At 35.3% G+C, this 24,427-nt stretch overlaps 3 protein-coding genes across 6 annotated transcripts in view; 1 reads left to right on the forward strand and 2 right to left on the reverse strand.

The window, feature by feature from the left end:
- The window catches only part of LOC149947698 (R3H and coiled-coil domain-containing protein 1), a 42,628-nt gene extending 33,078 nt beyond the window's left edge, over positions 1 to 9,550 (reverse strand). Inside the window, exons 1-3 of the mRNA XM_090170934.1 lie at positions 9,293 to 9,550; positions 7,277 to 7,874; positions 4,996 to 5,291 (exon numbers count right to left, since the gene is read on the reverse strand). Coding sequence (XP_090027060.1) covers positions 4,996 to 5,291; positions 7,277 to 7,823 — 843 coding nt within the window. The 5' untranslated portion in view covers positions 7,824 to 7,874; positions 9,293 to 9,550. The remainder of the gene's footprint in view (positions 1 to 4,995; positions 5,292 to 7,276; positions 7,875 to 9,292) is intronic.
- Positions 9,551 to 15,012: 5,462 nt separating this feature from the next.
- On the reverse strand, positions 15,013 to 19,427 carry LOC149947699 (uncharacterized). The gene is made up of 4 exons (XM_090170935.1): positions 19,278 to 19,427; positions 19,125 to 19,214; positions 15,626 to 16,349; positions 15,013 to 15,323 (listed from the first exon to the last, which is right to left on the reverse strand). The coding sequence occupies exons 1-4, from the start codon at positions 19,425 to 19,427 to the stop codon at positions 15,013 to 15,015; spliced, it is 1,275 nt and encodes a 424-aa protein (XP_090027061.1).
- Positions 17,956 to 23,800, forward strand: LOC149947700 (uncharacterized). Of its 4 annotated transcripts, none has more exons than XM_090171699.1 (2): positions 17,956 to 18,123; positions 19,544 to 23,800. In XM_090171699.1, the coding sequence occupies exon 2, from the start codon at positions 19,595 to 19,597 to the stop codon at positions 21,458 to 21,460; it is 1,866 nt and encodes a 621-aa protein (XP_090027825.1). In that variant the 5' UTR covers positions 17,956 to 18,123; positions 19,544 to 19,594; the 3' UTR covers positions 21,461 to 23,800. The 4 variants fall into 4 exon arrangements, with proteins under 4 accessions (XP_090027825.1, XP_090027828.1, XP_090027827.1 ...); XM_090171702.1 differs by lacking the exon at positions 17,956 to 18,123 and adding an exon at positions 18,494 to 18,511; XM_090171701.1 differs by lacking the exon at positions 17,956 to 18,123 and adding an exon at positions 18,557 to 18,574.
- The last annotated feature ends 627 nt before the right edge of the window (positions 23,801 to 24,427 follow it).

A 24,427-nucleotide genomic window follows, 5' to 3' on the forward strand; every position in this document is an offset into this window, starting at 1 on the left:
TTATTTATTGAGATATGATCTTCGTAGTGGTTCATTAAACAACTCTTTAGAGAGGTTTAGCAGAGCACTCTAGAAGTTTGAGCTACAACCTTTTGAGTCACGTGATCATTCTCCAAGGGTTTCTTTTCACATTTATACTTAGAAGTCGCAACCTTTTATAACTTAAAGACGGCAAAAAAATTTAAAACTCATTGATAGTTTTTAGGAAAATTAGTAATGGTTTAAACGCACCTTGTTTTGGGTCAAAAAATCGGGGCAAACGGTGGTCAAGTATAATATTTATAGCGTTTAAATAAAAATACTCAATATTAAAATTTTCTTGCTAAACAAATCGAGAGATAATTATTGTAGTAGGGCATATATCTACAGAATACTTCACTTTGTGATAAAAGCATGAACCTTTTCACAAATGTACTATTAATATAGGTGATCATTTTTAGCCTGTATGCCCAACTGTCCGCCATGGGGGTAAAATCGTTGAAAAGTCAATGTATTTATGGTATTTCTCGCGATGATTTGTTTTTTCGTATATCAACATATTGTGTTCAGGCCAACTTGTTTATTTATCTCCGCTTATCTCGAGTGACACTTGAACGTATTTCTTATCACGTATTATCGTACGGAATAAGTTGAAATGATGTAAAAAGTGATGACATAGGCGTGCGCGGATTACCCGGGGCGCGGTTAATTTGAATTTAAATGAAACGCGCGCTTGCGCAGATTACCTGGGGCGCGGTTAATTTAAATGAAAACATGGATTTGAGTATTTAAAAAAGTGACGACATGGAATATTCGAAGTAGTTTTTAAAATGACGTAGAATGGAAGGCGCGGTTAATTTTAATGAAAACATCATGGATTGATCTCAAGTGTTTTAAAAGTAGATAAATCAACATAAACGTATTCATGCCTATCGCGGTAGTGAGGGTTCCCACTCCGAAATACTTCATGTACCCAAAATTGGACCGCAAGTTTTTTTTCTTTTAGGTGAATCTCTATGAGAGTTTAACATCACAATAAAGCTAATAGGTCCAGTTTAGGGTACTTATGGTTCTAAATAGGGTACATAGGGCCGGTAATGGTGACTTTGGTCGTTTTTAGGGTACTTTCGGTCCATTTTGGTCCATTTTTGGTTAAAAGACCTGTGAGGGGTTAATGAAAATGAAAAAGCTCTCGACTAGCTCATTTCAAATGGGTATACGAATACGTTAAATTACATTCCGATATACAAATATATATGTATTTGACGTTCAATACGTTCAAATATATTTCAATACGCAAATATAGGTGGAAAAATACTACAAAACACATTAACTTGGCGTTCAATGCGTTAAAATACTTTCCGATACGCAAATATAGGTAGAAAGATACTATTTAAACATCTTAACTCTACTTTAAACCGGATTAAATATATTTCAGATATGCAAATACATAGAATAATACTACAAAAACATATAACTCTAATGCAGCTAAATACAATTCCGTATATTCAAATATTTAAAAATACTTAATTAATATACTAAGTTACGTTTAAAAGAACCTTTTGTAACAATTCCAATATGTAAATGTAAGTATAAAAATACGATAAAAACAACTTACCTATATTTTAAATACGACAAATTAAAAATACTTAATTAATGTAATAAGTTACGTTTAAAAGAACCGTTTGTAACAATTTCAATATGTAAATATAGGTATGAAAATACGATAAAAACAACTTACCTATATTTTAAATACGGTAAAATACAATTCTTATACACAAATATAGTCGGAAAGATATTATAATATATTTCAGATATGCAAATACATAGAAAAATACTACAAAACATCTAAACTCTACTTTTAATGCAACAAAATACAATTCCGATATTCAGACATTTAAAAATACTTAATTATTGTACTAAGTTACGTTTAAAAGAACCTTTTGTAACAATTCCAATATGTAAATATGGGTATAAAATACGATATAACCAACTTGACTATATTTTAAATACGGTAAAATACAATTCTTATACACAAATATAGTCGGAAAGATACTATAATATATTTCAGATATGCAAATACATAGAAAAATACTACAAAACATCTAAACTCTACTTTTAATGCAACAAAATACAATTCCGATATTCAAATATTTAAAAATACTTAATTAATGTACTAAGTTACGTTTAAAAGAACCCTTTGCAAACACGCTTTCTAGTTTTCTGCTCTCTTCCAACTATCTTGCAATATTTTCAATCCAATTATATCTGTTTTTATATCTTTAACTTTATTTATCAGTATCATTTCTCTTTGACTAGCTTCATCTAGCTTAAATTTCCACTCTTCAATATGCTTTTCCATTTCTTCCAAACGCTTTCTTATTTCTTGCACATCTAACCACGTCACATTATACTCTTCCACTATTTTACTCGCTTCTTCAAATGTATTGAAATCCATATGGTTATAAGTAAGAAAACATAATGAATATAAAAAGTTCAGAAATGCTAAAATTTAGGTCGTCTGAAAGACCCTTCTCTCTACTACGTCACAAGTGTTTTGTTAAAGTGAATCAAATTAATTATAAACTCCATTTAATATCATTAAGTGCCTATATACCAAAGTAGTGCTTTAGCCAACATCACCAGTATTTTGTTTAAATAAATATCTCAAGTTTTAGTATGTGAAACGTATCTTTCTCAAGTATTGTAATTGTACACGTGATTCCGTATGAGGACCTGATAAATTTATATATACCTATTTTGTAAGATGAGTCGAAAATGATATGCCAATTGTAATAATAACAATTTCAAAAAGTAAATATAGGTAAAAATACAATAAAACAACTTACCTATATTTTAAATACGGTAAAATACAATTCTTATACACAAATATAGTCGGAAAGATACTATATAAAAACACAAAAATGAAAATAAAATAAAATTTGTGTGGATAAGATTTGTAAATATCATTTTGAAACTAATAATTTTTACGCTTTATTTAAGTCAAGCAATTACATTTTTAAAAATGAAAGACGTTAAACAAAATAAAATGTTTTAAATATTGTAAATATTTTTAGACAATAAATAAATTAAGAAATGTTTTAATTAAAATCTCTTTTATTTTCTACAATAGTTACCTTTTATTACTATAAATATTCCAATATTAAATAGGAACCGCGTATGCGTAACAATTCCAATATGTAAATATAGGTATAAAAATACGATAAAAACAACTTACCTATATTTTAATTACGGTAAATTAAAAATACTTAATTAATGTACTAAGTTACGTTTAAAAGAACCTTTTGTAACAATCCAATATGTAAATATAGGTATAAGGATTGAAAAAATACTTAAAGTAAGTGGTTTTACTGATAATTTCTAAAGGAATTTAACTTTAAAGGTATCTTAGATTATTGTTTTTAATTTTATTCAAGTTCGAAACGTATTAAGAGTCCTTCAAAGTACTATAAAAGGATTTTATTTACGAACTAAATTCATATTTTCTTCAAACTTTCAATTTGTTATAATTGGAATTTAAATGAAAACATCATGGATTATAGATGGGTAATCTACAATTAGACCGATCGGATTAAAAAATACTTAAAGTGAGTGGTTTTACTGATAAACTCTAAAGGAATTTAACTTTAAAGGGTATCTTAGATTATTGTTTTTAATTTTATTCAAGTTCAAAACGTAAAAAGAGTCCTTCAAAGAACTATAAAAGGATTTTATTTACAAACTAAATTCATATTTTCTTCAAACTTAGAAGTTAGTTTGTATGAAATACTTACTAATACCTGAAAAATGGACTTTAGGCCATAACGTCGATGCCGTTGCGTATTGCTAGATCTGAACGTGGAGCTAAAGATACATGTACTATAGAATAAATTAAAGGGGAATAATTTTAGTAACCATTAATAAATAATTACCTATACGTCCATATGAACCCGCCGGAGAGAGAATTTTAGTTGAAACGGATATAAGCATTAGGGTACCTGCGGGTTCATATATATATTCCGCCTAGGTTATCACTTTTTAAATCATTTCAACTTATTCTGTACGATAATACGTGATAAGAAATACGTTCAAGTGTCACTCGAGATAAGCGGAGATAAATAAACAAGTTGGCCTGAGCACAATATGTTGATATACGAAAAAACAAATCGTCGCGAGAAATACCATAAATACATTGACTTTTTAACGGTTTTACCCCCATTTCACCCCTAAAATCCCTAAACCCGTACTCGAACCCGAACCCGAACCCGGGTTCGGAGTGTCGACCTTACTTTCTTTCTACTTAAAATAGGTTTATATGGAAAAATGACCGCCATCTTTAATTTAAGACTTTACATTTCTTTGATATTTTACTTTTAGCTCAGTTGGATAATTTGGATTTTCAGAAAAAAATTGAACCTATAACTTAATGAAATGGCAGCCATCTTGTGGGTTGTGAAAGCAACCAGAAATTAAACATCTACTTCAGCTGTTAAAAGTAAGAAAATTGAATTTTCTGTGCAGGGGTTAAATTTAAAATCCTCCATCTTGGATTCGATATGGCGGACGTAAACGAAAAAAAATATGCAATGCATCATTACACTTAAGAATGTAAAAAACCGCTATAATTTTTTCGAAAACTTAATTTATAGTTCCGAAAAAAAATAAAATGTGAATCTTGGCACATAAAATGGCCGCCATCTTGGATTCAAGCTAAAAATGATCTCCTATATTTTTAGTACATCTCCTTATCATTTTTGCATAACCTTTTGAAACACCCTGTATATGCATAATGAATTTTTTCAATTTAAGCTAATAATCATAAAGAAGTTTTTATTTTTTTAAACCTATTTTGGTACTTTACAAAAACATTTCGGCGGAATCCCCACCCACAGGTAGAATCCAATGCAACATTAGGGGGAAGTACAAGAAAGATTATATTTAAACCTAAATTATAGCAGTTGGCGAGTTTTTTTCTTTTTCAAAAATACTTTTGAAAATATGCTTGCTTACACTTACATCGCCTAGTGCTATATTTACACTTTCAGTGTAAAATTTCACTGCAAATTTTGGATGCTTCTGGAAGGGTTGACCAGACTGGGATCCATTGTCTTTGGGAGTTCTTTTGCCAGCCACAATCTTCGGGGAAAGGTAGATTTTGCATCGACGATAAGCTCTTGCCCCATGTATGGCCACATGGTAAAGGCAACGCTTGGCGTGTTGTTCGAGGGCCACTTTCGTGGGTGAAATTCCTTCGATCGATTGCCTTTTCTTGGTGAAAAGGTCTTTTCTACTATCGTTGTCGGACGACGCTTCTTCGGTGAATTCAGATTATGTCTGCAGAACTCGGTCTTAAATTCCAAGTCCTAGTTTATGAATCTTGTCGTCTAGTTTCCTTTTTTCTAGTGGCAGAGTAATTAGCTATTAGCCCCGCCAGGAATTTTCTGCACGTAGGCCCAGCCTGATTTAGAGGCCCCATCTATAATGTTAATTTGAAAATTCTATTGGTTTAATGCTAATTTTCTAACCGAACCTTTTTTCGGCACTGATACTCTCTTCAAGCCGAGACTTGGACTCGCGACTTACCGTTTTGGATGACTACTTTTAGACAAGGATGATAAAATTAGCGAATAAGTAGATTAGTCCATTATGAAAAAGGATAATAAAGCTAAACCCTAAACAAATTTGAAGAAATTTAAAAACTTACTAATAGCTGCTCGTACCGATAGATCTCCGAGCAACAAAAAGACGCGAAACTCGGACCAAATAGATCTTAGAGTTAAAAATTAAATAAAATAGCCCGAAATTCCAACGGTAGACCGGTTTCGTCCTATTTGGGACTCGTCAGTACCGTGCGGGAAATCTGGCTTGCGACTATAACACCGAATAGAGAAACTAAGCCTAAATATTAAAAATTTCAAAACGAGTTGCATAGCAACGGAAAGCCGAATAGGGGGAGAGTGGTGGAGATTAATATATACCTATGGACTGCATTGTAAAGGATGGGATTGTCTAATTTGCTGATTTTCTGGACGTCTGGAACGCTGAATTTTGAAGGATTAATCCTACATAGAAGCTACTATCTTATAAACCGTCTGGACAAAATTGACTAATTTGCTGAAGTGCTCAATTTCTGGACCCGGAAATTTTACTTTATTTTCAAACCGTCTGGACCAAATTGACTAATTTGCTGAAGTGCTGAATTTCTGGACCGAAAATGTTTACTTTATTTTCGAATAGTTTCTTTAATTTACAAACCGTACGTCTGGACCAAATTGACTAATTTGCTGAAGTGATGAATTTCTGGACCGAAAAATTTTACTTTATTTTCGAATAGTTTCTTTAATTTACAAACCGTCTGGACCAAATTGACTAATTTGCTGAAGTGCTCAATTTCTGGACCCGAAAATTTTACTTTATTTTCAAACCATCTGGACCAAATTGACTAATTTGCTGAAGTGCTGAATTTCTGGACCGAAAATGTTGACTTTATTTTCGAATAGTTTCTTTAATTTACAAACCGTACGTCTGGACCAAATTGACTAATTTGCTGAAGTTATGAATTTCTGGACCGAAAAATTTTACTTTATTTTCAAACCGTCTGGACAAATTTGACTAACTTGCTGAAGTGCTGAATTTCTGGACCGAAAAATTTTACTTTATTTTCGAATAGTTTCTTTAATTTACAAACCGTACGTCTGGACCAAATTGACTAATTTTCTGAAGTGATGAATTTCTGGACCGAAAAATTTTACTTTATTTTCAAACCGTCTGGACAAATTTGACTAATTTGCTGAAGTGCTGAATTTCTGGACCGAAAATGTTTACTTTATTTTCGAATAGTTTCTTTAATTTACAAACCGTACGTCTGGACCAAATTGACTAATTTGCTGAAGTGATGAATTTCTGGACCGAAATATTTTACTTTATTTTCAAACAGTCTGGACAAATTTGACTAACTTGCTGAAGTGCTGAATTTCTGGACCGAAAAATTTTACTTTATTTTCGAATAGTTTCTTTAATTTACAAACCGTACGTCTGGACCAAATTGACTAATTTGCTGATGTGATGAATTTCTGGACCGAAATATTTTACTTTATTTTCAAACAGTCTGGACAAATTTGACTAACTTGCTGAAGTGCTGAATTTCTGGACCGAAAAATTTTACTTTATTTTCGAATAGTTTCTTTAATTTACAAACCGTACGTCTGGACCAAATTGACTAATTTGCTGATGTGATGAATTTCTGGACCGAAAAATTTTACTTTATTTTCAAACCGTCTGGACAAATTTGACTAGCTTGCTGAAGTGCTGAATTTCTGGAAATTTGAAAAGTTATTCTCGTCATCAGAAATATCAGACAATTCGGTAATATCCAGATTACCAACAAATTTCTTTTCATTAGCTGGTGGCTTCTTATGACTTTCAGACTCAAGATCTTTTGCTTGTACGGTTGCTTTTGCTAAAACTTGGTTATCTAAACTTTCCTCCGATTCAACTAAATTTTCGATTTCACTTGGTTGGTGAGACTCTGACCTATTTGGTAGTGAACCAGAATCTGGTACCAGTTGTTGATCCTCCTTATCTTCTGATACGGGCTTGAAAGATCTCCGACTACTAGTTTTTTCATCTTGCATGTGTTGACTATCTTCTTCATCTGCGTAATTACCCTCACTTAAGCTTTCGCACGATCCTTTATGCTCTTGGTCCGAGTGAAATGGTGATCTATTGGAATCACTTTCCGATTCTTCCATTTGAAGAACACCAGGACTGGATGTATCTTCGTCAACTGGAGAGTATTTACTTCTATTCAAGTCAGCACTTCTCGAAACATCGTGTATAGACATTCCCAACTCATTGGGTTTTACTTTAATCAAATGTTTAAGTTAAGGCTGGCCCTAAAAAAATTATAACAACCAATTATTAAATTGATAAGAGCAATTGAAAGATATATAAAAATAAAATAGCTATATATAGTGGTTATTGATACATTATAACTATAAATATTTTTCTAATGGTTTGCTCTGATATCATAAGACTTGCTCAAGAAGATCACATCACAATTAAATATCATATTTGCGAGTGGAAATTATATTTCGGAAGTAATTGGCCGAGCAAACTCAGCAAGTTTTTCAATGAGGAAGCTGAAAAATCACTTTGTCTGTTAGTGAGTTAGTAACCTCAATATTGCTTACACAATGACATTATTTATATCCAATTTGGCAGATATTTTCAGAGTTGGTTGGACCAGCCCAACAGAAAAGACCTATGGTTATTGAAAACCAACGCCATCTTGTAAAATGGTGGATAACTGGAGTAATTTAGTTTAAATTCTATGTCATAGAAGAATAGGAAAACTCACTGGTGGTATCGCAGATTTAACTAAATCATAGTATGAATTCCAACTAATTTCAATTTTAAAAACTCATACAATGATCATAATAGGGGGTGAATTGAGCAACATGAAAAAACTAAACTAGTATCTGGAAAATCTAGTGCATAGTATAGTTCAAAAGTGGTGTACTAAGCCACTTTAAATAGCCAAGAGATATGATAGTAACTGCATGATGGCATTTATATTCAAGATTGTAGAAATTTTAAAATTACTTATGTTGGATGGGATTTGCATCCATTTCCAAGTTTGTGAAATTAAGAATTCCATTTCAAATGAAGGTGCAAATGTTTCTTTGGCCTAGCATTTCGATTCCCCCACTCTGCAAATTGAGTACTCATTCCTTTTCACAGTGCTTCTAGCTATATTGCCCCTTTTATTTCTACTCGCATATTATTGTCCCAAACTTTTTTTTTTGCTCCTATTTCAGTAAGAGCTAAGGCTTTATAGCCTTAACAGCTCTGATAACTTACAATACACCTGCATGGTAATCCCCATTAAAGTATTGTTAATTTGTATGTTATATAACTTTTCACTAAATCAACAAAAGGTCCATATAAGAGCATCATGGTAAATAGTGTCCAAGGCAAAGCATAAGGTGGTGTAACTAAAGTTATTTAATGGCGCCCCCAATAAGTTATAACTATTGCTTCACGCGATTTAAAAATGCCAAGTGAAAAATGACATGGTTCAGGACTTCGCTATTTTAATACAAATACTTGTGCAGAGTTAAGTAAAGATAACTATGCAATGTAAAGTTTGGAAATTTTCTGAAGCAGTGAGACGTAGCGGTTAGAGCATGGGCCAATAAAAGATTTCATCGTTAGAGGTACTATCCTTGCAAAGACCGAGGGTGATGAGGTAAAAAAAGACCCGAGCTTTTTAAGCTATGCCCGATCAAAAAGCCTTCATCAAATTGTTTACCTTTTTCTTAAGACTAAAGTATCAACATGCTATAATCTACTTCAAAGATTGATGCATTTATCAAACTATTCAAATAATTCATGTTGGCCTACGAAGCTCCGACTCGCCGACGGCCATTTTCAAACACAAAATGTTCTTAGCACCCAGAGTTGCCAGAATAATATTTTAGATCTCGCACAAACCAACTTTAAAACTAGCCCAAATTCCCGCACAAGCCAAAATCTGATTAACCCCAAAAGAGCCCAAATTCCCGCCCAAGAAAATTGCCGATTTCTGCTATAGAACGGGAATTGGCGCGTTATTTGAAAATAATTTTAGAAAATTATTGAAAACATCACAGTTTGCAAAGCTGGTTCCAGCTTATATTTTCTAGGAACGTTGATTCCCGTTATGAAGGATGGGGTTGGAAGGGGGAAAACCGGTACCCCGTTACTTCGCCTTGAACTTTACTTTTGGCACCAGCCCAAAAAACCGCCTCCCGCCCAGAGGTTTTTTTCCCCGCAACAGCCTCCGCAAAGCAGCCCAATTTGGGCTGAAAACCGCCCATCTGGCAACTCTGTTAGCACCTGTCTTAGAGTTGCCAGATTATTTTTAAGGATCTCGCACAATCTCCGTAAAAAAGTAGCCCAAATTATCGTCCCAAAAAAGACTTCATCCTCGATACAGCCATGGACTAATTAACATGATTATTTAGTCCGTGATACAGTCCAATTTTTCGCCCAAAAAAATCTGTTTTCGACGTCACTATACACGGACCTAAACAGTATACCTCTAAAGCTTAAAAGTATTTATTTGACATCGTACACTGTCTTGTACAAGCATAGAAATCATATGCATTTCAATCTGTTATCTAATTTACATCTATTTGCCAAATATAGTACGAATATTTATTTATCATCGTAGATAGTTGAATTAAAAGACTTCAATAATTATTTGGGGGGTATGAATTGTGAAGAAGATATATTCAATCAGGAAACTATATAGATATACACTTGGAATGTCTAAGGAAGATTTTTACGGCCGTGATAAAGCTCGTAGAAATGGGCGTGTCTTAAAGCGGGAAAACTCTCGCGCCTCGCTACCCTAATTCGACGAAAACTCGTCATTAAGCCTAATCATGGTTATTATATTATTAGCTTACCTGATTATCTCTTTTATTCGCGACCGAAACAGCTCTAGGTGGCGATGCGGTGCCTTAGTTTTCCCGCCACTTCTTGTGTGTGTAGCGTCTGCTAGAGCCGAAAATAAATACATCTGGGGTCTATGACGTTCTGTGTTGTATTCTAATAATAAAACTAGTAACTTCTGAGGAAAATATTATATATTTTTATATATTTCAGCGCGATTTAAAACTTTGATTGTTAGTACCGTCTGCTAATGCGCGACCTGTTACTGCTTCCGTCTGCTGCCGAATGAGGGCGTATCCATAGTTTTCGGTCGCGAATAAACATACAAATACCTGAAATTAGGTATCACTACACTTCTTTCACGAAGAACGTTATAATTACTTAAATATTAAGTACGATAACAAATTGAGGTTTTTAAATCCATTGTTTTAAAAGCCTTTTTTGCACGGGAAGATCGCCTATTTCTTACCTTGACAACGCATTCTTTTCGCGTCAAACTCGAGCCAATAAATTTGAAATATCGTGTTACGTCTTACACTTGACGTAGTTAAGCCCAGCCTTTTTCTCGACGCGCTTTCGTATCGTATCACCGTCCCAATGGAACCTTAGACATTCCAAGTGTATAGATCTATAGTTTCCCGCTATTAACAATTCACTTTCAAAAGTAAAATAAAAGAGGGAGGGAGATAAGTGGGGTAGAAAAGAGTGGTCATGACCAGTAAATTATTCTTTAAGTAGGGGGTATTGTGGTCATATTGACCAGTACTTTTAAAAAGCTTATTTCCAACACTGCTATTAGGTGGTTTCTTTTCGCCGGTTCTCGGACTAAGGGCCCGTTCCAGGGGGCCTATTCTGTAATATTCGAAATCCAATTTTCGATCGAAAACTAGATTTCGAACTTCGAGATCTCGACGAATGGTATTCGGTAAAGATTTCGAATAAGCATAAATCAATGCAAATTGTCGAAGTCGATCTCGACATGGTATAGGGCATCGAGATCGAATTCCCATTCGATTTTTTACAGAATTGCCCCCCAGGGGGCCTATTCTTGTCTTGGCGATAGCCATTTCGTTATGGCGAAATCGATAAAATATCGCCATAACGACATCGACTGGCGAAAACCTTATTCTTGTCTCGAAAATTCACTTCGACATCGCCGTATAACGACATGTCAGGGTAAGGGGTGTCGGAATCGCGTTTTCTGGTCGTTATGACGTCATTTTTCACTTCAAATCGCGGTATTTTCAAAATGGCAGCTTTACAGCTCGGATGTTTTGAACTTTTGCTTTTTTGCAGAAATAGAAGAAAGAAGAAGTTTGAGAAGGGATCGGGTAATTCGCGATCGTTCAAAAGCCTTCGAACTTTCTGAACATCAATTTAGAAGTTTGTTTAGGTTGGACAAATTTCTTGTTATTGAAATTTGTGAAGATCGAGTTAAGGGGAGTGTTAGAATCTAATGCCTCTGGCTCAAGAGGAACGGATCTCCCTGTGGATTCTAAGGTGAGTAAATCATTTTGCTATTTAATAATTATATTTAATTAATCATAATATTATGGGACCAATAGGTATTAGTGGCTGTGCGTTTTTACGCTGTTGGTTGTTACCAAAAAGCCATTGGTCAAGTCTTATTTTTGGATGTTAGTCAAGCCACAGTTAGTCGCTGCTTACATCAAGTAACAGAGGCTATAAACACCACTCTGATGCCAAAATGGATCAAATTTCCAACAACCAAAGTGGAAAGAGAGGCCACGAAATTGAGGTTATTACCAAATGTTTAAGGGCAGATCATATGGTCAGAGAAATAGTAATAGATTAAACGCCACTAGGTTCATGGAGAAAACAAAATTTCCGGGAGTAATTGGTGTGTTAGACTATGTAGTGACGTGCCATCTATTCTATACAAGATAAACTATAAATACGTAATACACAACAATACCCCGCGGAACAAAATTCAACAGTTACAAGTCCAATTTGCTGGGTTTGTGAATGGCGTGACTGGAGCGTCTGGGTTGAATTTATTGTGGTGAATGCGTTGCTTGTTGAGTCAACGTAGTTGATGGATGGCGTTGCATTAGAGTTGAGGAATGTTGTTTCATTGGTGTGACTTGCGCAACCCTGGTGCTGGTAGAAAATGACCGCAGGAAGTCATGACGTATCTTTATTATAGAGTCATGATCTCTGATGCCGTGTGGTTGACGTACAACTGAAGATTGGAGTTGTTCGGAGGTATCTGGAACATTGATGTTCGGCACTGGTGCGATAAGGTTGTCTGTGCGATCCTGTGGTGTACTAGTTAACGATGAATTGTCGTGACTTGGAAGCTCCAACGAAAGTTGTTGATCATTGGGGTGCATGGGCACTTTCGATGACATGGGCTGTGTGACTGGTCTTTAGCGTATTTGGTTGGCATGTTTCCGTACGATCCCAGTGGGTTTGAACGTCAAAGAGCATGTTACCTATATGCTGTGTTATGGTGCCCGGTTGCCAAGTCGGTCCTATTGCATAATTTCGTACAAATACAGAGTCGTCTACTTTGAATTTTCTGTCACGGGTCCCTTGCGGTTGTAAGGTGTTCATCTCGTGGACAGTATTAAAGAGATCCAGGGCAGTGTACAATTTCCTTCCTAACATAATATCTGCAGGCGAAAGACCATTAACTAGCGGTGTGCGAAGGATAATTGTTCAAGAATTTATCTATACGCGCCGATAGTGTGCCTGTTGAATATCTCTGAAGTCCATCGTCAACTTGATCGGTGAATTCTGAAGTGGAGCCATCCAATTTCTTTAAGGTGGTTTTTGTGGTTCTCACTACTCTCTCAGGTCTTCCATTTGATGCGGGATGGTAAGGTGGGGAGTGGACCAATTCGGTTCCGTTCTGTTTGAGGAAATTGTTGAAGGAAGCACGTGGCGTTGTCAGTCACTAATGTCTTGATGATTCCGTAACATGACATGTGGCTACGTAGATGTTTGATAACTTCTTCAGTCGAGGTTGTCTTTGCTAAACCGATTTCAATCCATTTTGAGGCAGAATCGACAATAATCAATAAATATTTGTTTTCAATAGGACCGGCGAAGTCCATGTGTACCCTTGACCACGGGATTGAAGTGGAACGCCATTGATTATAAATCCTAGGTGGCATTGGTGCGTTTACTTGACATTGTTGACAATGTCTCACCCTGTTTTCTATGTCGGCATCAAGCCCCGGCCACCAAACCTTCGTGCGTGCCATCTGCTTCATTTGGGTCATCCCTTGATGTGCGGCATGTAAGTCATCGAGTATGCTTGAGCGTAGAGAATCGGGAATGACTACTTTGTTGCTGATAAGAATGATGTCATGCATGAGTGATAAATCAGTGCGCCGTTGAAAATAAGGACGAATATTTCCTTCTCGTATTGTGGACGGCCAACCGTTTCGAAGATAGTTGCGAATCTGCACGAGGGTTGCATCTTGAGTAGTCGCAGTGACCATTAAAGAAATCATGACTGGACCATGTTGAAGTGACTGAATTAAATAGACATACTCTGATGGAATGGGTGTTTCTTGGTCTAGTATTGGTAAAGGTAAACGACTAAGGGCGTCGGCATTAGAATTTTCGAGACACCTCTTATAGATTATTGAATACTGGTAAGATGCCAAAAGTAGGGCCCAGCGTTGCAGACGTGAAACAGCTGTCGGAGGTACAGGTCTATTTTCGGAGAATATTGCGGCTAGTGGCTGATGGTCAGTTGCTAAATGAAACTGCCGTCCAAGAAGATAATCGCGAAATTTGGTAAGCAAGAGCTTCTTTCTCTATTTGAGGATAATTCGCTTCGGTTTTTGTTAATTTTCTTGATGTATAGGCAATTGGTCGTTCTTGCCCTTTAATTTTGTGGGATAAAACTGCGCCTATGCCCACAGGTGATGCGTCACAAGCTAAATACACCTTGGCCGTTGGATCGAAAGGTAGCAATAAAGAGTGGGAGGTTAACATGGCTTTAGCTGTGTCAAAGGTGTGTTGCTGACGATCCGTCCATTGCCATTTAGATTTTTGAGTTAAGAGTTCGTACAGCGGAGAGAGTCGGGTTGCATTGTCTGGTACAAACTTGGCATAATAATTAATGGGGCCTAGATATGATCTCAGTTCTTCCACGTTTGTAGGGACAGGAGCGTCTCTAATTGTAGCGATGTTGTTGTCTTGTGGGTGTATGCCAACTGCATCTAAACCGTATCCTAAGAACTCCAAGGAATCTTGTAAGAAGATACCTTTCATTTTATTGAGTTTTAAGCCATTGGACCTCAAAATTGTCAGAACCATGTCCAGAAAATGTAGGTGATCCTGTTCAGACGTACCGCCCAGTAGAATGTCATCCTGGAATGGATACACTTTGGCGTGACCTCGAAATAATGTCTCCATGGCCCGCTGGAATATGGCAGAAGCCGAAGATACGCCATATGGCAGACAGTTGTGTGCGTATAAGCGTTTGGTAGTGTTTATAGCCACTAAGTCCTTAGAATCGGGATCTAACTCCAGCTGACTATATGCCTCCCGTAGGTATATTCTAGAAAATACCTGACATCCTTTCATAGTTGCAAAGATGTGAGCTGGTATTGGTCACGGGTAGTGCTCTGTGTCGATGGCTTTGTTGGCTGTTAGTTTAAAATCGCCACATATGCGTATGGAGCCGTTTGGTTTTAGTATTGGGACTATGGGTGCAGCATAAGGAGAAGTGGGAATGGGTGTGATAACTCCCATAGCTTCTAAGCGATCAATTTCTTGTTCAACTTTTCCCTTGATTGCGAAAGGCAGAGTTGATGGTTTGAAAAATCGTGGTTGTGCATCTGGCTTCCTAATCAAATGTACGAAGACACCTTTGAAACGTCCCAATCCTGGTGTAAAAGCGTCTTTGTGCTTTTCCAAGATGTCTTCGAGAGTGAGTGAAGTGGTAGTTAATTGATTGACGAAGTGATCCAGAATTCGAAGGTTTGAGAAAATCCAACTTCGTCCACAGAGATTTGGTGTGGTGCCTCGTGTAACAACCAGTGGTAGGAGTGCTGACTTGTCATGGAATTGTACCTTTACTTTAGAAAAGCCCTTTGTTTCCAAGTTACTGCTGCAAACTTAGCGCGATTTATAAGGAAATGTTTCCAAAGGGTTTGCATTTGGAATGTTGTTAAATACAGATTCCGAGATAATTGTGAAGGCTGAGCTAGTGTCTAGCTCGAACGGTATTCGTTAACCATTAATTGGCATGATAGAATGCATGGTTCAATAATTGAAGGAGAGTCATTTGTGACATGATAAGCACTAGCATTGTATTCGTCAAAAAGCTTGTATTGAGCTGTGTTGCTTTTATCTTCCTCCGTTATTTGTTTCACTTGTGTAATGGGTTTCTGTTGTTTCGGCAAGCAAACTCGTACTAAATGTCCAACTTTGTTGCATTTATTACACTTTGTATCTTTATGCGTACAATTCTTGGTGAAATGTTCCTTGGTTCCACAGCGGAAACAACGTCTATTAAGTTTTGTTGGTAGTTCGAATGAATCTTTCTTTAGATCAGTCCTTTCGTCAGTGTTGCGGTTACGACCCGAATTTCCACCTTTTGCTTTATATTGATAATGTTGCATGTGGTGGACTGAGTGCGGATTGCTGTTATCTCCGGATTTCATAACTTTTGAATCTGTGGTAGCTGTTTCCATGGCTACCGCAATGGATGTCGCCTGTGATAGCGTGAGGGTGTTTTCCTGTAGCAAACGTGTTTGTATCTCGTGATTTGCTATTCCACATATTAGTCGATCCCGTATCATGCTATCGAATGCTGCATCGAAGTTGCAATGCTCGGCTAATCGTTTGAGTTCAGCTATGAAGTTTTTAACCGATTCATCTGGATGCCTTACTCGTTGGTTGAATTTGAAGAGCTGTGTAATCTTTCTTGGTGTTGGATCATAATGCTGCGTGAGTAGAATCACAAGTTTTGCAGGAACTACTATTCCAGCTAATTTAGAGAATACATTAGAAGGCAGACAGGTTATCAAAATGGCATGTTTCTTAGTATCTAAAGCAATATCATTTGCCACAACATAGGATTTCAAACGTTCAGAATTATTTGTAAAAGAATGCGTTGTCAAGGTAAGAAATAGGCGATCTTCCCGTGCAAAAAAGGCTTTTAAAACAATGGATTTAAAAACCTCAATTTGTTATCGTACTTAATATTTAAGTAATTATAACGTTCTTCGTGAAAGAAGTGTAGTGATACCTAATTTCAGGTATTTGTATGTTTATTCGCGACCGAAAACTATGGATACGCCCTCATTCGGCAGCAGACGGAAGCAGTAACAGGTCGCGCATTAGCAGACGGTACTAACAATCAAAGTTTTAAATCGCGCTGAAATATATAAAAATATATAATATTTTCCTCAGAAGTTACTAGTTTTATTATTAGAATACAACACAGAACGTCATAGACCCCAGATGTATTTATTTTCGGCTCTAGCAGACGCTACACACACAAGAAGTGGCGGGAAAACTAAGGCACCGCATCGCCACCTAGAGCTGTTTCGGTCGCGAATAAAAGAGATAATCAGGTAAGCTAATAATATAATAACCATGATTAGGCTTAATGACGAGTTTTCGTCGAATTAGGGTAGCGAGGCGCGAGAGTTTTCCCGCTTTAAGACACGCCCATTTCTACGAGCTTTATCACGGCCGTAAAAATCTTCCTTAGACATTCCAAGTGTATATCTATATAGTTTCCTGATTGAATATATCTTCTTCACAATTCATACCCCCCAAATAATTATTGAAGTCTTTTAATTCAACTATCTACGATGATAAATAAATATTCGTACTATATTTGGCAAATAGATGTAAATTAGATAACAGATTGAAATGCATATGATTTCTATGCTTGTACAAGACAGTGTACGATGTCAAATAAATACTTTTAAGCTTTAGAGGTATACTGTTTAGGTCCGTGTATAGTGACGTCGAAAACAGATTTTTTTGGGCGGAAAATTGGGCTGTATCACGGACTAAATAATCATGTTAATTAGTCCATGGCTGTATCGAGGATGAAGTCTTTTTTGGGACGATAATTTGGGCTACTTTTTTACAGAGATTGTGCGAGATCCTTAAAAATAATCTGGCAACTCTAAGACAGGTGCTAACAGAGTTGCCAGATGGGCGGTTTTCAGCCCAAATTGGGCTGCTTTGCGGAGGCTGTTGCGGGGAAAAAAACCTCTGGGCGGGAGGCGGTTTTTTGGGCTGGTGCCAAAAGTAAAGTTCAAGGCGAAGTAACGGGGTACCGGTTTTCCCCCTTCCAACCCCATCCTTCATAACGGGAATCAACGTTCCTAGAAAATATAAGCTGGAACCAGCTTTGCAAACTGTGATGTTTTCAATAATTTTCTAAAATTATTTTCAAATAACGCGCCAATTCCCGTTCTATAGCAGAAATCGGCAATTTTCTTGGGCGGGAATTTGGGCTCTTTTGGAGTTAATCAGATTTTGGCTTGTGCGGGAATTTGGGCTAGTTTTAAAGTTGGTTTGTGCGAGATCTAAAATATTATTCTGGCAACTCTGGGTGCTAAGAACATTTTATGTTTGAAAATGGCCGTCGGCGAGTCGGAGCTTCGTAGGCCAACATGAATTATTTGAATAGTTTGATAAATGCATCAATCTTTGAAGTAGATTATAGCATGTTGATACTTTAGTCTTAAGAAAAAGGTAAACAATTTGATGAAGGCTTTTTGATCGGGCATAGCTTAAAAAGCTCGGGTCTTTTTTTACCTCATCACCCTCGGTCTTTGCAAGGATAGTACCTCTAACGATGAAATCTTTTATTGGCCCATGCTCTAACCGCTACGTCTCACTGCTTCAGAAAATTTCCAAACTTTACATTGCATAGTTATCTTTACTTAACTCTGCACAAGTATTTGTATTAAAATAGCGAAGTCCTGAACCATGTCATTTTTCACTTGGCATTTTTAAATCGCGTGAAGCAATAGTTATAACTTATTGGGGGCGCCATTAAATAACTTTAGTTACACCACCTTATGCTTTGCCTTGGACACTATTTACCATGATGCTCTTATATGGACCTTTTGTTGATTTAGTGAAAAGTTATATAACATACAAATTAACAATACTTTAATGGGGATTACCATGCAGGTGTATTGTAAGTTATCAGAGCTGTTAAGGCTATAAAGCCTTAGCTCTTACTGAAATAGGAGCAAAAAAAAAAAGTTTGGGACAATAATATGCGAGTAGAAATAAAAGGGGCAATATAGCTAGAAGCACTGTGAAAAGGAATGAGTACTCAATTTGCAGAGTGGGGGAATCGAAATGCTAGGCCAAAGAAACATTTGCACCTTCATTTGAAATGGAATTCTTAATTTCACAAACTTGGAAATGGATGCAAATCCCATCCAACATAAGTAATTTTAAAATTTCTACAATCTTGAATATAAATGCCATCATGCAGTTACTATCATATCTCTTGGCTATTTAAAGTGGCTTAGTACACCACTTTTGAACTATACTATGCACTAGATTTTCCAGATACTAGTTTAGTTTTTTCATGTTGCTCAATTCACCCCCTATTATGATCATTGTATGAGTTTTTAAAATTGAAATTAGTTGGAATTCATACTATGATTTAGTTAAATCTGCGATACCACCAGTGAGTTTTCCTATTCTTCTATGACATAGAATTTAAACTAAATTACTCCAGTTATCCACCATTTTACAAGATGGCGTTGGTTTTCAATAACCATAGGTCTTTTCTGTTGGGCTGGTCCAACCAACTCTGAAAATATCTGCCAAATTGGATATAAATAATGTCATTGTGTAAGCAATATTGAGGTTACTAACTCACTAACAGACAAAAGTGATTTTTCAGCTTCCTCATTGAAAAACTTGCTGAGTTTGCTCGGCCAATTACTTCCGAAATATAATTTCCACTCGCAAATATGATATTTAATTGTGATGTGATCTTCTTGAGCAAGTCTTATGATATCAGAGCAAACCATTAGAAAAATATTTATAGTTATAATGTATCAATAACCACTATATATAGCTATTTTATTTTTATATATCTTTCAATTGCTCTTATCAATTTAATAATTGGTTGTTATAATTTTTTTAGGGCCAGCCTTAACTTAAACATTTGATTAAAGTAAAACCCAATGAGTTGGGAATGTCTATACACGATGTTTCGAGAAGTGCTGACTTGAATAGAAGTAAATACTCTCCAGTTGACGAAGATACATCCAGTCCTGGTGTTCTTCAAATGGAAGAATCGGAAAGTGATTCCAATAGATCACCATTTCACTCGGACCAAGAGCATAAAGGATCGTGCGAAAGCTTAAGTGAGGGTAATTACGCAGATGAAGAAGATAGTCAACACATGCAAGATGAAAAAACTAGTAGTCGGAGATCTTTCAAGCCCGTATCAGAAGATAAGGAGGATCAACAACTGGTACCAGATTCTGGTTCACTACCAAATAGGTCAGAGTCTCACCAACCAAGTGAAATCGAAAATTTAGTTGAATCGGAGGAAAGTTTAGATAACCAAGTTTTAGCAAAAGCAACCGTACAAGCAAAAGATCTTGAGTCTGAAAGTCATAAGAAGCCACCAGCTAATGAAAAGAAATTTGTTGGTAATCTGGATATTACCGAATTGTCTGATATTTCTGATGACGAGAATAACTTTTCAAATTTGAGTGAGGAGGACAAACAAAGTGATAAGGAAAAGCAAAATGCTTCCGATGAAAAGGAAAAACAGAGTTTTAACAATATTTCTTTGGACTCAACTAAGAGTACAGGAATAAATAACGCTGCTAAAGAACGTAATCCTGATGAGACAAATTTAATATCTGATAAGTCCAACGAAAAAAAAGAAATTGATTTAATTAGCGATGGAGATATAAAACCACCTTTGAAAGCTGATAACTCGAAAGAAAGCAAAACTGAGGCAATGTTTTGTAATGGATTTGACAGTAAAGAGGGACAGAAAGAAGAGGAAGATACTAATTTGAAGGATACTGATGAAACAAATGTGAGTGTTGTACGTACAGAACAGACTCCAATGCTGTTAAGCAATGTTCTAAGATTTGATTTTATTGGAGAAAATGGAAACGAATCGGGGTCCTCCAAAGATAGTGATACCGACTGCCAAAAAACTGTAGGAAAATATGGTAAACAAGATGAACGTCAAGATAGTGCTAAAGCTGATGACTACATCAAGAAAGACAACACTGATGATGCGGCTAATGATGAAACAACCAAGGGAGTGTCGGATAACTTTGTTAAGAATGATACTCTTGAAGACAAAAGCAAAGCAGATTTAGATGAATCTGGTGTTAATAAAAACCTTGTTAACTCCTCAATGGACAGTTTACCAGAATCTAGTGGAGGGATAAAAATTCCATCAAGTTCTCTATACTTACATAAATGCACTGTCCAAATTGACCGTCTACCAAGTAATTTAATTCCAAAGAAAGATTCTTTTGTCATTTTGCCTCGTAGCGAGTTGCTGAAACGGATAAAACCTAGAAAGCCAGCTCCTAAACTGATTACTGTTAAAAGGAAGATAATTAAAGTAAGAGAAATTAAAAATGCAGATGACGTTCCTAAACCAGCTCGTATTCGCCGACCTAAACGCAGGTTATCAAAAAGGCCCCAACCTATACCTATAGCTCCAAAGCGAAAACGGCCTCGTCCAAGAGATCGCTCTGGAACAGAATCTTCAAAGAGAAGTTTGACAGATGAAACCAAAGATTCATCAAAATCAGAAGATATAGTGGATGAAACAACTTCCAGAAATGCAAAGAAAGCTAAAGTCTCTGAACCGAAAAAAGTTGACAAAAAAGTCAAAGCATTACCAAGAAAAACCAAACATAAATTGGAGAGTGAAAAGAATCCAGAAATAAAAAATGTAAGGGATAAACGCAAGAAGTTTTCTCCCAAAAATAAATCAAACAGCAAAACACAACCCAGGAAGCAAAATTCCAAAGCAATTCCCCCAAAACGCGCTACCAGGTCTTCACAAAGAAATAAATAAATTAGTGGTACATGTACCTCATATTTGGGAAGGAAAATATATGTATCTCTTGAACAGTTTTTAAAATAAGTGAATTCCCTCTATAATTTAAAAGTTTATTACCAGTACTTTTGTTGATTAGAAATTGAAAATTTGTATCAGAAATCATCTGGAGAGAACTGTGTGTAACCATGAATTTATACATTCTACCTGTGAACAGTAGGTTATCTGCCTGGTACGATCCCAGCGTGACTTAATAAGCTGTGACGTTATTATGTTATTTAGAAAATAAAACTGCAGTTTTGTGGTTGTATTTTTAGCCATGCCAGCCATTGCTGCCATCAGCGTATATCGGTGGTGATATTGTCTTGGAATTGAAGTTTTAAAACGTGTTGTTTGTAATAACTGCGCTAATTTTAACAATATTTACTGTTAGAGACTGGCCTAGAATGATAAAACATGTCAGGACAAGGATTAATCTTGTTTGATATAAGAAGTGTTTTTCTCACCTGTGGTTTTAAATTTTAGTTCTTTACGAATGTTAAAATAATATTCGGAACTAGAACTACTTTTTGATATCACTCTAATCTGCCATACATTATCAATATACTGAATTGAAACTTGGGTTAACATAATATTTCAAGTGTTACGCTTACTGGTCAATGCATTATACCTTAATCACGGGTACCTAATCCGCACAACTGCCTTTTGGGTAAGAAAAGTTACAGCTGATAATGTGCACTTCAGCAAGCAAGGCAAGAAATTTTTAAAATAACAGTAAGAAAAACTATTTGCCCAACTGATTCGTCTTTCACTGCGAGACGCTAAAGCATGGCAGAGCTTAAAGTCCAGCCTCTTTCCGACCATGGGCCAATGAGAGATTTTATATTGAATACCACTTATCCCAAAAATGATATTCATATAAACTGTATGGAGATAACCATTTAATTGAAATCCATGACTTATATGGCATTTTTCATAAACCCATTCTTATCAATATACTCGACTAGAAAAGTGCCGGAAGCTTAATCTAATTCCGTTTCATTCCCAATTTCAACCACTTCTGACTAAGGGTAGACCTTTTTGGTAGAACAAAAGTGTTTCTACGCACAGTCATGTCCAATATGAAATCTTTTTTTGTCCCATTTTCCAACAGAGGGAAATAAATATTATTATTATTATACCATAGCTGGTACAATGAATAAATTCATGGTGTAATTCATAATTGTATATAAATTCGTAACAATCTAACTCTAGCCTGACCATGCTGGACTGTGGGGAATTCCCATTCAAATTCCTGTTTCAAATTGACTGGTACAGTAGAGATTTATACACATTATCTTATTAGTTAGTTTTTTAATGTCTTTTAATTGGCTGCTGGGAGCTTAGTAAAATTTCAGATGCTTAAAAAATGTACAGTACTGGTTATACATTTTACCATAAAGGAATTAGACGTAGAGAACTATTTTGGAGTTTCATAAACATTTTAAGTTCGAACTGGTATTGTTAATCGATAAAATCTTTTCAGTTTGGAATTAATCATTTAAAATGAAGTATGTCTTCATAATTTTGCGTTGTGTTCCAAAAAGGATTATTGGTAATACTTGCTTAATTTTGTTTTATTAATGGTAATTTAAGAGTTGTCACTTTTCATAAGAATTCAAAATTCCGTAATTGTATAAATCAACTAATAAATAGTTCATACATTAACCCTGGCTACAAGCCAGTATTTTTTCCTATTCCAATTAACATTTCTGAACCAGAGACACCCAGTGGCCACTTTTATCCAGCATGATTAAATTATTAATGAAATATTACAATTTGAAATTATTAAAAAAACAACATTAGATAAAGCCTAATTTTTATTATTTTACATATGAATATTCTTAGAACGTATTAGATTTTGAAGATTAGTTTTAGAATCTGACACTTGCTTTATCTTTCAATAATGCTAGGGTCTCCAGTGAATCTGGAAATATTTATTTATGTGAGAACTAGAGTAAATATTCTACTATTGTTCAGACAAGTCTTTAAATGGGCCTTTTTTCAATGGAAAGTTTGTCATTTGTCCACTTACAAGCTTTTTATTATATTTGGAAAATTGACAGGATATAACTGTTGGTGTAAGACAAAATTGCAAAAGAGAATTCTCAGCACAAACATTTTGACCACTCAAGAAGCTTTTTTATGGATCCACCAGCTACTTGTTAATGATAAATTTCATTAGATTGTTTCAATATCGGTTCTTTTTTACACCTACAACTGATATACATTATGTTATATTCTCCAAAGTAAGGTTTATTTTGTTTGTTTCTTTTTACAACTTTCATAGACCTAAATAATTATCTCAAGACTTTGAAAGCTCATAAATATGAATCATATTGAAATACATGAAATAAAAGATGAATATTGAAAATAAGTTTTTTCTTAATATGAAACAGTATAATGTGAAAAAAAAGGGTTTTTTTGCAACTATATTGAAGGGTAACATTTTTTCCTATTTTATAAATTTTTGTCCGAACCACAAATTAATTGGAAATTTTTAATGGGATTGAATTAAGAATTTATTTATTTAAGGAGATTGACGCTTTTCAGCGTTTGCTGCAATCTGTTACTGCTCAAAGAATAAGCTCGTTCCACAGAAAACAATCAAATCACCCCAGTATCTTTGTCTTCCTAAAACTTAAGTCTTACAATTGAAGCACAGATCTGTAACTGCCCCCCCCCCTCCTCCTTAAGAATAAATAAATATTCTTGATTGAAATTAAAAAGATATCTTACTTGATAAATGGTGACCAAATCTCTGATTCAAGGCAAATTTTTTTTTTACTTTTTAGTCACTTGCTGAATCTTCTAAATCTTTTGCCAAAGTAATTATAAGCTATTATTTTCGTTATTATAAATAACATTATCTGTGGTTTATTTTCAAGACACTTTTATGTTAATTATTTACTTTGAAATATTCAAGAATTTCATACTAAAAAAATA

This window comes from Leiobunum rupestre, chromosome 4 (genome assembly GCF_980474605.1).
Source record: "Leiobunum rupestre chromosome 4, qqLeiRupe1.1.hap1, whole genome shotgun sequence".
Lineage (NCBI taxonomy): Eukaryota > Metazoa > Arthropoda > Arachnida > Opiliones > Sclerosomatidae > Leiobunum > Leiobunum rupestre.

Excerpts from the sequence above, each read along its gene's own strand:
- LOC149947699 (XM_090170935.1), bottom strand. The coding sequence starts at position 19,427 with ATGGTTTGCTCTGATATCATAAGACTTGCTCAAGAAGATCACATCACA. Across the intron at positions 19,215-19,277 it reads CTGAAAAATCACTTTTGTCT|ATATTTTCAGAGTTGGTTGG; the intron begins GTTAGTGAGTTA and ends CCAATTTGGCAG. Across the intron at positions 15,324-15,625 it reads ATTAATGGTTAACGAATACC|ACATCTTGGAAAAGCACAAA; the intron begins GTTCGAGCTAGA and ends TCACTCTCGAAG.
- LOC149947700 (XM_090171699.1), top strand. The coding sequence starts at position 19,595 with ATGTCTATACACGATGTTTCGAGAAGTGCTGACTTGAATAGAAGTAAA.